We start from the raw sequence: 14,264 nt of genomic DNA, 5'->3' as shown, positions 1-14,264 counted from the left end.
GTTCGGCATCATTTGAGTATAAACAAATAAAATGATTAATAAAAAAACAAAAAGAAAAAAAATACCATTTTAAAGGTTAAAAAAAAGAAGAAATTAACAAGTCCTTGAAGAAACCCAGGAAACACCAACAAACAAAGGAAGGAAAGAAAACTGTTCAAGACCCGAAAAAGGAAATAAAATCAATAGGGAAAACCCAAATTGAGGAAATCCTAGAACTTAGGAATTCAAACAGGAACTACAGAGGCAACCTTCACTAACAGAACAGAAAAGAGGAAAGAGGGAATCTCAGGTGCTGAAGATAGGGATAGAAGCAACGAATACTTCAGTCAGAGGAGATGTTAAATCTACAAAATTCCTGACACAAAACATCTAGGAATCTGTAACACCATGAATAGACCAAACCTAAGACTAATAGGACTAGAGAAAGGAGAAGAATATGAGCTCAAAGGCTAAGAAAATATTTTCAACAAAATCATAGAAGAAAAATTTCCTAATCTAAGGATGAAGATACCCATAAAACTATAAGATGCATACTGAACACCCAAGAGATTAAACCAGAAATAAAGTCACTTGGCACATAATAATTAAAACACTAAACCTCCAGAATCAAAGAAAGAATATTAAAATCTGCAGGTGAAAATATCATGAAACCTAATTGAGTTTCATATGCCTTCTCATCAGTCAGAAGGGCCTGGGTAAATATGCTGCAGACTACAAGAGACCACAGATGCCACCCCAGACTACTTAGCAAAACCTTCAATCACAATAAGATAGTGTATGATAAAGCCAAATTTAAACAGTACCTGCCTATGAATCCTGTCCCACAGAAGGTATTAAAAGGAAAACTAGAACTCAAGGAAGTTAACTACACCCATAAAAACACAGGACATAAACAAGCTCAGAGCAACAAAATCAAAAGAAAGGAAACACACACAGACACACACACACAGACACACACACACACACACACACACACACACAAACCCACCCCACCACCACCACCACACCACCACCACCAAAGTAACAGCAATTAATAATCATTGGTCATAATATCTTTCAACATCAATGGACTCAATTCCCCAACAAAAAGGCACAGATTGCCAGAATGGATGGGAAAACAAAATCCACCCTTCTGCTGCATCCAAGAAACACACCTCAACATCTACAACAGTTGGGATTTGAGGATGAAAGGTTGGAAAAAGGTATTCCAGGCAAGTGGACCTAAGCACTAAGCTTGTGTAGTCAGTTTAATATCTAACAGAACAGATTTCAAGTCAAAACTAACTAGAAGAGATAGGGAAGGGTATTACATACTCACATTGGACCTTGGAATTCTTTATTTATTTTTAAGAAGCTATTATACACACACACACACACACACACACACACACACACACACACACATATATACACACATACATATATATGTACATATTTAATTTATTTATTCACTTTACACCCCAATCGCAGACCCACCTTTCCTATCAGTACCACCCTCACATGCATCTCTCTCCATACCCCCTTCCCTTCTCCTCAGAGGAAGGGAAACCCCTCATGGGTACCAACCCACCCTGGCACATCAAGTCACAGCAGGACTAAGTGCATCCTCTGTCTCTGACTCTGTTGCTTGCCTTTGGAACCCCTTTCCCTAGCTGGGCTGCCTCGTCTGACATTGCAATTCTTAATATCTATGTGCCAAACACAAGGGCATCCAAGTTTGTAAAAGAAGCAGCACTACAGTTTACATCACATATTGTTCCTCACACAACTGATCGTAGAAGACTTTAATCCCCACTCTTACCAAAAGACAGATCATCAAAACGAAGAATAAACAGGAAATGCTATAGTTAACAGATGTTATAAACTAAATAGACCCACTAGATATCAGTGGAATATTTAATCTAAACACAAAAGAATGTACCTTCTTTTCAGTAGCTCGTAGAACCTTCTCCAAAATCGACCATTTACCTGGATATAAAGCAAGTCTCAAAATATACAAGAAAATGAAAAAAAACAAAAACAAAAACAAAAACAAAACTCCATGCATCTTCTCAGACCACCATAGATTAGAGCTAGACATCAATGACACAAAGAACTGAAAATTTACAAACCCATGGAAACTGAATTGCTCTCCATTGAATGAACAAATGTGTAATGAGATGTATAGTAGAGCCTTTATGTCTGGCTCTAAATGAAATGTGTAGGAAAGCCTTTGTGTCTGTCTTTGAGTGAAATGTTTCAGTAAAGCCTTTGCTATATTTGGGTCAAACAGTAGAGGCTGAGAAATTGTTATGAGACTGTTTGAACCTTGAAGAAATTGTTATGGACTGTTTGAACCTGGAAGGTCTGCATTTGGTGCTACGTGAGTGCTTGTAGCTGCACCAATTTTGGTCTTAAGACTAGATTATGCCTACCCGTGCTCTCCATTGAATGAACAAATTTGTGTGGGTTGACTGCTTTCTCAGGCAGCAAGGGTAAGATAATTTGGTAGCTGGAACCTTTCCCAGCCCTAATTAGCCTTGTATGATGCTTAACTAAAGTAACCGGAGTGAGCTAGCCAGGTGTCAATCTTCTCTGAGAGGCTGTACCCTTCTGCTCCTTTGGAAAATGAAGACTTAGCTTCTTGGTGAGCTTCTCTGTCTACTGCAGCACATATGACCAACATCAAGCAATAAGAATGGGTCAAGACAGAGATAAAGAAAGAAATGAAAGACTTTCTATAGTTGAATGGAAATGCACACAAAGCATAACTAAACTTATGGGACACAGTGAAGGTGGTTTTCAGAGGTAAGTTCATAGTACTAAGTGCCCACAACAAAAGAGTGGAGAAATCTCATTTTAGTAACGTAACAGCACACCTGAAAGCTCTAGGGAAAAAAAAGAAGCAATCACACCCTAGAGGAGTAGACAAGAAATAATCAAACTCAGGGCTGAAAGCAATAAAAAAGGAAAAAAGAGACCCAACAAAACCAAGAGTAAATTCTTTGAGAAAACCAACAAGATAAACATACTCAAAATTAATGAAAAGGGAGAGAGAGAGAGAGAGAGAGAGAGAGAGAGAGAGAGAGAGAGAGAGAGAGAATCCAAATTAAAAAAAATCAGACATGGGTTGGGGATTTAGCTCAGTGGTAGAGCCCTTGCCTAGGAAGCGCAAGGCCCTGGGTTCGGTCCCCAGCTCCGAAAAAAAGAACCACAAAAAAAAAAAAAAAAAATCAGACATGAAAAGTGGGGGTGCATAAAAACAGACATTGAGGAAATCTAGAGAATCATTATGAAAAACCTGTACTTGGGAATCCTACCGGTTTCTGCCTGTGCCCAGAGCTGAAAGCCAATCACCAGACTTGATCACACACCTGAGAGCAGAGGTGAGCTCAACTCTTCTGCTCTGGGTGATCCGCATGGACACACAAAACAAGGAGCAGTCTGGGACAGGACCCTTCTGGTTTCTGCCTGAGCCTGCAGCTGACCCAGTCCCTCAGCTCTCTCTACCCAAATCTTGTGGGGGAAGAGAGTTGGACTCTCAGAAGTGCAGACAATCCTGAGAGGTCAGGGGAGACCACCACTTCTGCTCATATTCCTGGCCCAGGAGGAACTCACCTAGAGACTTTTGGACACAAGAACCTAGGAGCAGTCAGGGACAGGATCCTTCTGGTCTCTGCCTGCTCCCAGAGCTGACCCTGTGACACAGCTTTCTGTATCCAGATCCCTCTGGGAGAAAGCCAGTCTCCAGGAGTGCTGACACTTAGGCGTACTATAGGGTCAAGCCACTCTCAGAGACAGCAAGATCAGCTAACACCAGATACACTCAGATGGCAAGAGGCAAGTGCAGGAATCTAAGGAACAGAAACTAAGACTACTTGGCATCATCAGAGCCCACTTCTCCTACCAAAGCAAGTACTGGATTCCCAACAAACCAGAAAAAGCAAGATTTGGATTTAAAAATCACATCTTATGGTGATGATAGAGGACTTTAAGAAGGACATAAATAACTTCCTTAAAGAAATATAGGACAACACAGGTAAACAAGTAGAAGCCCTTAAAGAGGAAAGATAAAAATGCCTTAAAGAATTATAGGAAAACACAACCAAACAGGTGAAGGAATTGAAAAAAAGATCCAGGGTCTAAAAATAGAAATAGAAACAATAAAGAAAGCACAAAGGGAGACAACCATGGAGATAGAAAACCTAGGAAAGAGATCAGGAGTCATATACACAAGTATCACCAACAGAATACGAGAGATAGATTAGAGAATCTCAGGGGCAGAAGATACCATAGAAAGCATTGACAGGACTATCAAAGAAAATGCAAAAGACAAAAAAAAAGCTCCCAATCCAAAATATCCAGGAAATCCAGGACACAATGAGGAGATCAAACCAAAGGATAATAGATATAGAAGAGAGTGAAGATTCCTAACATAATGGGCCAGTGAATATCTTCAAGAAAATTATAGAAGAAAACTTCCCTAACCTAAAGAAAGAGATGTCCATAAACATAAAAGAAATCTACAGAACTCCAAATAGATTGGACCAGAGAAAAACTCAGTCACATAAAAGTTAAAAACAAAACAAAGAAAGAATATTAAAAACAGAAATAGAAAAAGGTCAAGTTACATATAAAGGCAGACCTATCAGAATTACACCAGACTTCTCACCAAGACTATGAAAGCCAGAAGATCCTGGGCAGATGTCACACAGACCCTAACAGAACACAAATGCCAGCCCAGGCTCCTCTATCCAGCAAAATTCTCAATTAACATAGATGGAGAAACCAAGATATTCCATGACAAAACCAAATTTACACAATATCTTTCTACAAATCCAGTCCTACAAAGGATAATAGACAGAAAACTCCAACACAAAAGGAAACGATATCATAGAAAAAGGAAGAAAGTAGTCCTCTTGTAACAAACCCAAAAAAGAGCCACACAAACATAATTTCACCTCTAACAACAAAAATAATAGGAAACAACAATCACTCTTCCTTAGTATCTCTTAACATCAATGGACTCAATTCCCCAATAAAAAGACATAGACCAACAGACTGTACACATAAACAGGACCCAGCATTTTGCTGCATACATGAAATGTCCCTTAGTGACAGAGACAGACACTACATAAAAGTAAAGGGCTGGGAAAAATTTTTTCCAAGCAAATGGTCCCAAGAAACAAGCTGGAGTAGCCAGATAAGGACGGGCACTTCATATCCATCAAAGAAAAAAATCATCCAAGGTGAACTCTCAATCCTAAATATCTATGCTCCAAATGCAAGGGCATTCTTTTTTTTTTTTTTTTTTTTTGGTTCTTTTTTTCGGAGCTGGGGACCGAACCCAGGGCCTTGCGCTTCCTAGGTAAGCGCTCTACCACTGAGCTAAATCCCCAGCCGCAAGGGCATTCTTAAAAGAAACCTTAATAAAGCTCAAAGCACACATTGCACCTCACAAGTAGTGGGAGACTTCAACACTCCACTCTCAGAAATAGACAGACCATGAAAACAGAAACTAAATAGGACATAAAAAAACTAACAAAAGTTATGAACCAATTGGATTTAACATATATCTGTAGAATATTTTATCCTAAAACAAAAGAATATACCTTCCTCATGGTACCTTCTCCAAAATTGTCCATATTATTCTATACAAAACAGGCCTCAATAGATACAAAAAAAAAAAAAAAAAAGAAAAAAAAGAAAAAAGAAAAAAAAAAAAAGAGAAACGGTTCCATGCATCCTATCAGATCACCAAGGACTAAGGCTGGTTTTCAATAAAAACAAAAATGACAGAAAGCCCACATACATGTGGAAGTTGAACAACGCTCTACTCAATGATAACTTGGTCAAGGAAGAAATAAAGAAAGAAATTAAAGACTTTTTAGAATTTAATGAAAATGAAAGCACAGCATACCCAAACTTATGGGACACAATGAAAGTAGTGCTAAGAGGAAAACTCATAGCTCTGAGTGCCTGCAAAAAGAAACTGGAGAGAGCATACTTGACAGCACACCTGAAAGCTCTAGAAGAAAAAGAAGCAAATACACCCAGGAAGAGTAGAAGGCAGGAAATAATCAAACTCAGGGCTGAAATCATCCAAGTAGAAACAAAAAGAACTATATGAAAAAAATCAACAAAACCAGGAGCTGGTTCTTGGAGAAAATCAACAAGATAGATAAACCCTTAGCCAAGTAACCAGAGGGCACAAAGATAGTTCCCAAATTAACAAAATCAGAAATGAAAGGGAGATATAATAACAGAATCCGAGGAAATTAAAAAAAAACCATCAGATCCTACTACAAAAGCTTATATTCAACAAAACTGGAAAATCTGGAGGAAATGGACAATTTTCTAGACAGATACCAGGTATCAAAGTTAAATCAGGATCAAATAATAAACCATCTAAACAACCCCATAACTACTCCTAAAGAAATAGAAGCAGTTATTAAAAATCTCCCAAGCGAAAAGATCTTTACCAATCCTACAACAGATAGAGGCCTTATATCCAAAATATACAAAGATCTCAAGAAGTTAGACCGCAGGGAAACAAATAACCCTATTAAAAAATGGGGTTCAGAGCTAAACAAAGAATTCACAGCTGAGGAATGCCGAATGGCTGAGAAACACCTAAAGAAATGTTCAACATCTTTAGTCATAAGGGAAATGCAAATCAAAACAACCCTGAGATTTCACCTCACACCAGTGAGAATGGCTAAGATCAAAAACTCAGGGGACAACAGATGCTGGCGAGGATGTGGAGAAAGAGGAACACTCCTCCATTGTTGGTGGGATTGCAAACTGGTACAACCATTCTGGAAATCAGTCTGGAGGATCCTCAGAAAATTGGACATTGAACTGCCTGAGGATCCAGCTATACCTCTCTTGGGCATATACCCAAAAGATGCCCCAACATATAAAAAAGACACGTGCTCCACTATGTTCATTGCAGCCTTATTTATAATAGCCAGAAGCTGGAAAGAACCCAGATGCCCTTCAACAGAGGAATGGATACAGAAAATGTGGTACATCTACACAATGGAATATTACTCAGCTATCAAAAACAACGAGTTTATGAAATTCGTAGGCAAATGGTTGGAACTGGAAAACATCATCCTGAGTGAGCTAACCCAATCACAGAAAGACATACATGGTATGCACTCATTGATAAGTGGCTATTAGCCCAAATGCTTGAATTACCCTAGATGCCTAGAACAAATGAAACTCAAGACGGATGATCAAAATGTGAATGCTTCACTCCTTCTTTAAAAGGGGAACAAGAATACCCTTGGCAGGGAAGAGAGAGGCAAAGATTAAAACAGAGACTGAAGGAACACCCATTCAGAGCCTGCCCCACATGTGGCCCATACATATACAGCCACCCAATTAGACAAGATGGATGAAGCAAAGAAGTGCAGACCGACAGGAGCCGGATGTAGATCGCTCCTGAGAGACACAGCCAGAATACAGCAAATACAGAGGCGAATGCCAGCAGCAAACCACTGAACTGAGAATAGGACCCCCGTTGAAGGAATCAGAGAAAGAACTGGAAGAGCTTGAAGGGGCTCGAGACCCCATATGTACAACAATGCCAAGCAACCAGAGCTTCCAGGGACTAAGCCACTACCTAAAGACTATACATGGACTGACCCTGGACTCTGACCTCATAGGTAGCAATGAATATCCTAGTAAGAGCACCAGTGGAAGGGGAAGCCCTGGGTCCTGCTAAGACTGAACCCCCAGTGAACTAGACTGGTGGGGGGAGGGCGGCAATGGGGGGAGGGTTGGGAGGGGAACACCCATAAGGAAGGGGAGGGGGAGGGGGATGTTTGCCCGGATACTGGGAAAGGGAATAACACTCGAAATGTATATAAGAAATACTCAAGTTAATAAAAAAAAAAAAAGTCTCCCAAGCAAAAAAAAAAAAAAAAAAAAAAAAAAAAGGACCACATGGGTTTAGTGGAGAATTCTATCAGACCTTCATAGAAGACCTAATACCAATACTGTCCAAACTATTCCACAAAGTAGAAACAGGAACATTACCCAATTCCTTCTATGAAGCCACCACAATTATTATACATAAACCACACAAAGACCCAATAAAGAAAGAGAATTTCAGACCAATTTCCCTTATAAATTTTGATGCAAAAATAATGAATAAAATTTTCTTGTAAATTGAATCCATGAACACATGAAAATGATCATCCATCATGACCAAGTAGGCTTCATCCCAGGGATGCAGGGATGGTTCAATATATGGAAATCCATCAATGTAATCCACTATATAAACAAACTCAAGGGGAAAAAAACACACACGATCATCTTATTAGATGCTGAGAAAGCATTTGACAAAATTCAACACCCCTTCATGTTAAACGTCCTGGAATATCAGGAATTCAAGGATCCATACCTACACATAGTAAAAGCCGTATACAGGAAACCAGTAGTCAACATCAAACTTAATGTAAAGAAGCTTGAAGCAATCCCACTAAAATCAGGTAGTAGAAAAGGCTGTTCACTCTAACTATTCAGTATAGTACTGGAAGTCCTAGCCAGAACAATCAGACAACAAAAGGAGGTGAAAGGGATACAAATTGGGAGGGAAGAAGTAAAAAATATCACTATTTGCAGATGATATAATAGTATACTTAAGTGACCTCCAAAGTTCCACTAGAGAAACACTAAGGCTGATAAACAACTTCAGCAAAGTGACTGGGTATAAAATTAACTCAAACACTTCAATTGCCTTCCTCTAGCCAAAGGATAAACAGGCTGAGAAAGAAATTAGGGAAATGACACCCTTCACAATAGTCACAGATAACATAAAATACTCTATGACTCTAACCAAGCAAGTGAAAGATCTGTATGACAAGAACTTCAAGTCTCTGAAGAAATTGAAGAAGGCCTCAGAAGATGGAAAGACCTTCCATGCTCATGGATTGGCAGGAGTAATACAGTAAAAATGGCCATTTTGCCAAAAGCAATTTACAGATTCAATGCAATCCCCATCAAAATTCCAACTCAACTCTTCATAGAGTTAGAAAGAGCAATTTGCAAATTCATTCGGAATGACAAAAAACCCAGGATAGTGAAAACTATCCTCAATAATAAAAGAACTAGATAGAACTAGAAAATATCATCCTGAGTGAGGTAACCTAATTACAGCAAAACACACATGGTATGCACTCCCTAATAAGTGGATATACTCCCAAAAGCTCGAATTCCCCAGATGCAATCCACAGACCACATGAAGCTCAAGAAGAAGAATGACCAAAATGGCCATTCAGAGCCTGCCCAACATGTGGCGCATGCATATATATATATATATATATATATATATATATATATATATATATATATGTGTGTGTGTGTGTGTGTGTGTGTGTGTGTATGTGTGTGTATATGTATATATATACATATATATATATATATATATATATATATACAGACATATATATATATATACAGTCACCAGAACTAGATAACATTGATGAAGCTAAGAAGTGCATGCTGACAGGAACTGGGTATAGATCTCTCCTGAGAGACACAACCAGAGCATGTCAAATAAAGAGGCAAACCCTAGCAGCAAACCACTGAACTGAGAATGGGACCCCTGTGGGAGGAATTAGAGAAAGGATTGAAAGAGCTGAAGGGGCTAACAACCCCATAAGAACAACAATACCAACCAACCAGAGCTTCCAGGGACTACAGCACTGCCCAAAGACAATACATGGACTGACCCGTGGCTCCAACTGCATACGTAGCAGAGGATAGCCTTGTTGGGCACCAGTGGAAGGAGACGCCCTTGGTCCTTCTAAGGTTGGACCCCCAGTGCAGGGGAACTTTGAGGTGGGGTGTGGTAAGGGGGTTGGATGTGGGGGAAGGGGAAGGGGAGGGGGAGGGGATAGGACCTTATGGACAGGAAGCTGGGAAATAGAAAAATATTTGAAATGTAAATAAAGAAATATATCCAATAAAAAATAAAATAAAGAGGAAAAAAAAGGAACAAAGATTAATATAAACCTTTGTATGGAAAAACAAAACCCCAGGAGTGATAAAGAAATTATGTACAATAAAAATATTTGAAGGTATCAGCATTCCTGATCACAACCTCTACTACAGAGACATATCAATAAAAAAAATTAAAAGGAAAGAAAAAAACACGTTGCTCACCTAAAAACACACACTTACAACAATGGAATCAAATTGAAGACTCATAAGTAAATCCACACAACTGGACACTGAACACTGGATTTTTGATAAAGAAACCAAAACTATACAATGGAAAATAGAACTTTTAACAAATGGTACTAGTCTAACTGGATGTCTGAATGAAAAGGAGTCTGAATAGATCCATATCTATCACACTACACAAGAATGAAGTCCAAGTGGTTCAAAGACCTTAACCAAAAACTGCACACACTAAACTTAATGAACAGAAAGTGGGGAATGACCATGAACACTTTGAAACAGGAGACAAATTCCTGAAAAAAAAAAAAACAAACCCAACCCAATAGCCCAGGCACTGAGATCAACAATTAATAAATAGGGCCTCATGAAACTGAACAAGTGGGCTGCAGAGATGGCTCAGTGGTTAAGAGCACTGACTGCTCTTCCAGAGGTCCTGAGTTCACTTTCCAGCAACCACATGGTGGCTCACAACCATCTGTAATGGGATCTGATGCCCTGTTCTGCTGTGTGAGCTACAGTGTACTCATACAAATAAAATAAACAAACTTTTAACAACAACAACAACAACAACAACAACAACAACAAAAATCTTGTTCTATAAAAAAAAAAAAAGAAACTGAACAAGTGGGGTTGGGGATTTAGCTCAGCGGTAGAGCGCTTGCCTAGCAAGCACAAGGCCCTGGGTTCGGTCCTCAGCTCCGAAAAAAAAAAAAAAAAAAAAAAAAAAAAAAAGAAACCGAACAAGTATTTCCTGTAAAGCAAAGAACACCATCAAGAGAACAAAACAGCAGCCTACAGAATGAGAAAAGATTTTTCACCAACTCCACACCCAACAGAGGGCTAATATCAAAACTAGAAAAGAACCCAAGAAGCTAGACATAACAAACTAAATAACCCAGTTTTCAAAATGAGGTACAGAGCTAAACAGAGAACTCTCAACAGAGAAAACTCTAATGAGTGAGAATCACTTAAAGAAACGTTCAGCATCCTTTAGTCATCAGGGTAGTGTAAATTGAAATGACTCTGAGATTCCTCAGGTTACTAAGGTCAAAAACTCAAGCTGGAGAAAGAACACTCCTCCATTGCTGGTGGGAGTGCAAACATGTAAAACCACCATGGAAATCAGTTTGGCAGATTCACAGACAATTGAGAATAGACCTACCAGAAGATCCAGCTATACCACTCATGCACATACACCCAAAAGATTCTCCACCATACCCAAAGATTCTTCCTCAACTATGTTCATAGCAGTTTTATTCATAATAGCCAGAAACTGGAAGCAAGTGAGATGTCCCTGGACCAAAGAATGGATAAAGAAAATGTAGTACATTTACACAGTACAGAATTATTCAGGAATTAAAAACAAGAACGTGTTGTTTAGTCAAATGAATGGAACTAGAAAATATCACCCCGAGTGAGGTAACTCAGACCAAAAAGGAAAAAATAATATGTACTCACTAATAAGTAGATATTAGGCAAAAACTAAAGGATAACCATGCTACAATCCACAGCCCAAAGAAGTTAAGCAATAAGAAACGCTAAAGGGGAGATGATTGACCATCACTGAGGAGCAGAAAGAGAATAGACATCTTGGGTGGAGAGGGAGAATAGAGTGTATGGGGGAAAGTGGGGATTGAAACAGTAGGGATCAGGTAAAGGGGACAGACAGAGGGAGTACCAGGAAAGATGACTGAAATAGACTGTGCATATCTGGGAGAAGCTAGAAACCAAGGGCAATAGACACTCCCAGGAAGTTATCAGGGTGACCCTAGCTAGCATTCCTAGCAATAGGAGATATGGAAACAGAAACCTACATTCCCTGTAATCAGGAAAGACTTGCAATGGAAAGAGTGGGATAATAACCCAGCCACAAAAGTTTTCACCTACAAATTGCATTGCCTACAAGATTGCAGGATGAGTACAGGTTGAGGGAATGGTCAACGAATGACTGCTTCAGCTTGAGGTCCGTGACAAGAAGAGGGAGCCACACCGGCACTGTTGATCATATTCTGCGGTACTTGCAACCAGGAGCCTAGCATATCTGTCATCAGAGAGGTTTGCCTCACAGGTGATGGAAACAAACGCAGTAGCACACAAACATTGAGCAGACATTGGGAAATTCTGTGGAAAAGGGAGAGGAAGGATTGAAAAAGCCGGAGCGGTCAAGGATACCAAAAGGAAAGCTAAAGAGTCAACTAAACTGGATCCATTGGGGGCTCATAGAGATTGTACCACTAACAAGAAGGCATGCATGGAATTAACCTAGGAACCCTGAACATATCAAACAGTTGTGTATCTGTGGAACTCCTAAATGGGGAGCAGGGGCTGGCTATTGACTACATTGTCTGCTTTTGGAGCCCTTTCCCCTAAATGTGCTGGTTCATGTAATCTCAATGGAAGATGATGTACAGGAGGATATCTGTGAGGTCCTGCTCAGCCTGGTCTTCAAGAACACGTTTGGGGGGGTTGGGGATTTAGCTCAGTGGTAGAGCGCTTGCCTAGCAAGCACAAGGCCTTGGGTTCGGTTCTCAGCTCCAAAAGAAAAAAAAAAAAAAAGAACACCTTTGGGCAGCCAGCAATATATAGACTGACTTGGTCTCAAAAAAGCAAGGAAGGAAGCAAACAGGCAAGCAAACAAACCTTCAACATTCTTAGCCTTCAGAACAATGCAAACTAAATCTACTTTGAAATCCTGGTCCGAATGGACAAGATAATTAAATTCAACAAGAACTTATGCCCATGGGAAAAGAGGAATACATGCTCACTGTTGGTGGGTATATCCAAGCCACCCTCACCATCTTATCTAGAGAGGATCCTTACTGACCAATCACCCTGGATATCAGCAGGCTCTCCCATCTTGCCAAGATCCTTCCTGGTGGTTCTGGTAAATGACAGCTAGAGAATCATCTGTGGTTCACAAGATACCGGTTCAGTAGATGACACCTTTGCTTTACTGTGATACATGATGCTGGTCAGCTGGGGCTGAGAAATTATCAGTAATCAAGAAAAAAAAAAACCAGTGGGGGCTGAAGAGATGGTTCATGGTTACCAGTGCCAGCTGATTTTCCAGAAGACCTAGGTTTCAATTCCAAGCACCCACATGGCAGTTCAAAAAATGTCTATAACTCCTGTTGCAGGCATCTGATATCCTCATACAGACAAACAGACGTGCGAGCAAAACACCAATGCATATAACATGAAAAATAAAACATTATTGACCTGTTGGGGGGAGAAGTACAGCACAGAAGAAGACACTGCAGGGCCTCCAGGGCCAGACCTGTGGCCACAGGCTAGCATTGACACGGGCCCAAAGTCCTCAGACATGTTTCTCATAATCCAGTGCTCCAAGACCACCATCTTCACGGACTCCAAGGAGTCCAGCACTGTGTTCAAGCAGAAGCACATTGTCAAGGGCAGCCTCAAGCTGCAGGAGGAGCAGAGGCTGTGCAAGGAGAACCAACTCCTTCATGACAGGAAAACTCTGGGCGAATGTGGCATCACTGGTCAGAGAGCAGGGCCACAGGCCCCAGCCATAGTGTGTCTGGCCTTCCAAGCAGATGATGTCTTCGAAGCTCTGCACATTGAACCTTTCTCCAGCCTTCCACAGCTTCCAGATGTGACGAGGTCACAGGATTCTGGCGGCCAATGAGCAAGTTGTAATTTGGCTGTGTACAATAAAATAAAGAAATCATTTAAAAAAAAAAACCCCAAAATCCTAGCATAATTGAGGGTGAATGTTCTGGAAACAGACAGCAGCTGTGTTCAAGACTTGCCCAAGTTTGTACCTCATGCTGGCAGCTGAACTTGGTTATATGAGTGCAGTGAGCTTTAGTTTGTGCACCTGGCCATTTAAAGGATCACCAATTGGTAGTCTACTGACCCTTTAATAATTCTTGGGGCTGGGGATTTAGCTCAGTGGTAGAGCGCTTACCTAGGAAGCGCAAGGCCCTGGGTTCGGTCCCCAGCTCCGAAAAAAAAAAGAACCAAAAAAAAAATAATTCTTAGCTCTAGAAACTGAAGGAATGGCCATTCATAGCCTGCCCCTCCTGGCAATCCAGCCCTTATACGTACAGCCACCAAACCCAGACAAT

At 40.2% G+C, this 14,264-nt stretch overlaps 1 protein-coding gene across 1 annotated transcript; it reads left to right on the top strand.

Annotated features, from left to right (window-relative positions):
- The first annotated feature begins 13,369 nt into the window (after window positions 1–13,369).
- Window positions 13,370–13,822, top strand: Elobl4 (elongin B like 4). The gene has a single exon (XM_039097344.1). The coding sequence runs from the start codon at window positions 13,370–13,372 to the stop codon at window positions 13,820–13,822; it is 453 nt and encodes a 150-aa protein (XP_038953272.1).
- Window positions 13,823–14,264: the final 442 nt, after the last annotated feature.

This window comes from Rattus norvegicus, chromosome 1 (assembly GCF_036323735.1).
Source record: "Rattus norvegicus strain BN/NHsdMcwi chromosome 1, GRCr8, whole genome shotgun sequence".
Classification (NCBI taxonomy): Eukaryota; Metazoa; Chordata; class Mammalia; order Rodentia; family Muridae; genus Rattus; species Rattus norvegicus.
This window is presented reverse-complemented; position numbering and strand designations above follow the sequence as displayed.

Coding starts and splice junctions, on each gene's coding strand:
- Elobl4 (XM_039097344.1), top strand. CDS start 13,370: ATGAAAAATAAAACATTATTGACCTGTTGGGGGGAGAAGTACAGCACA.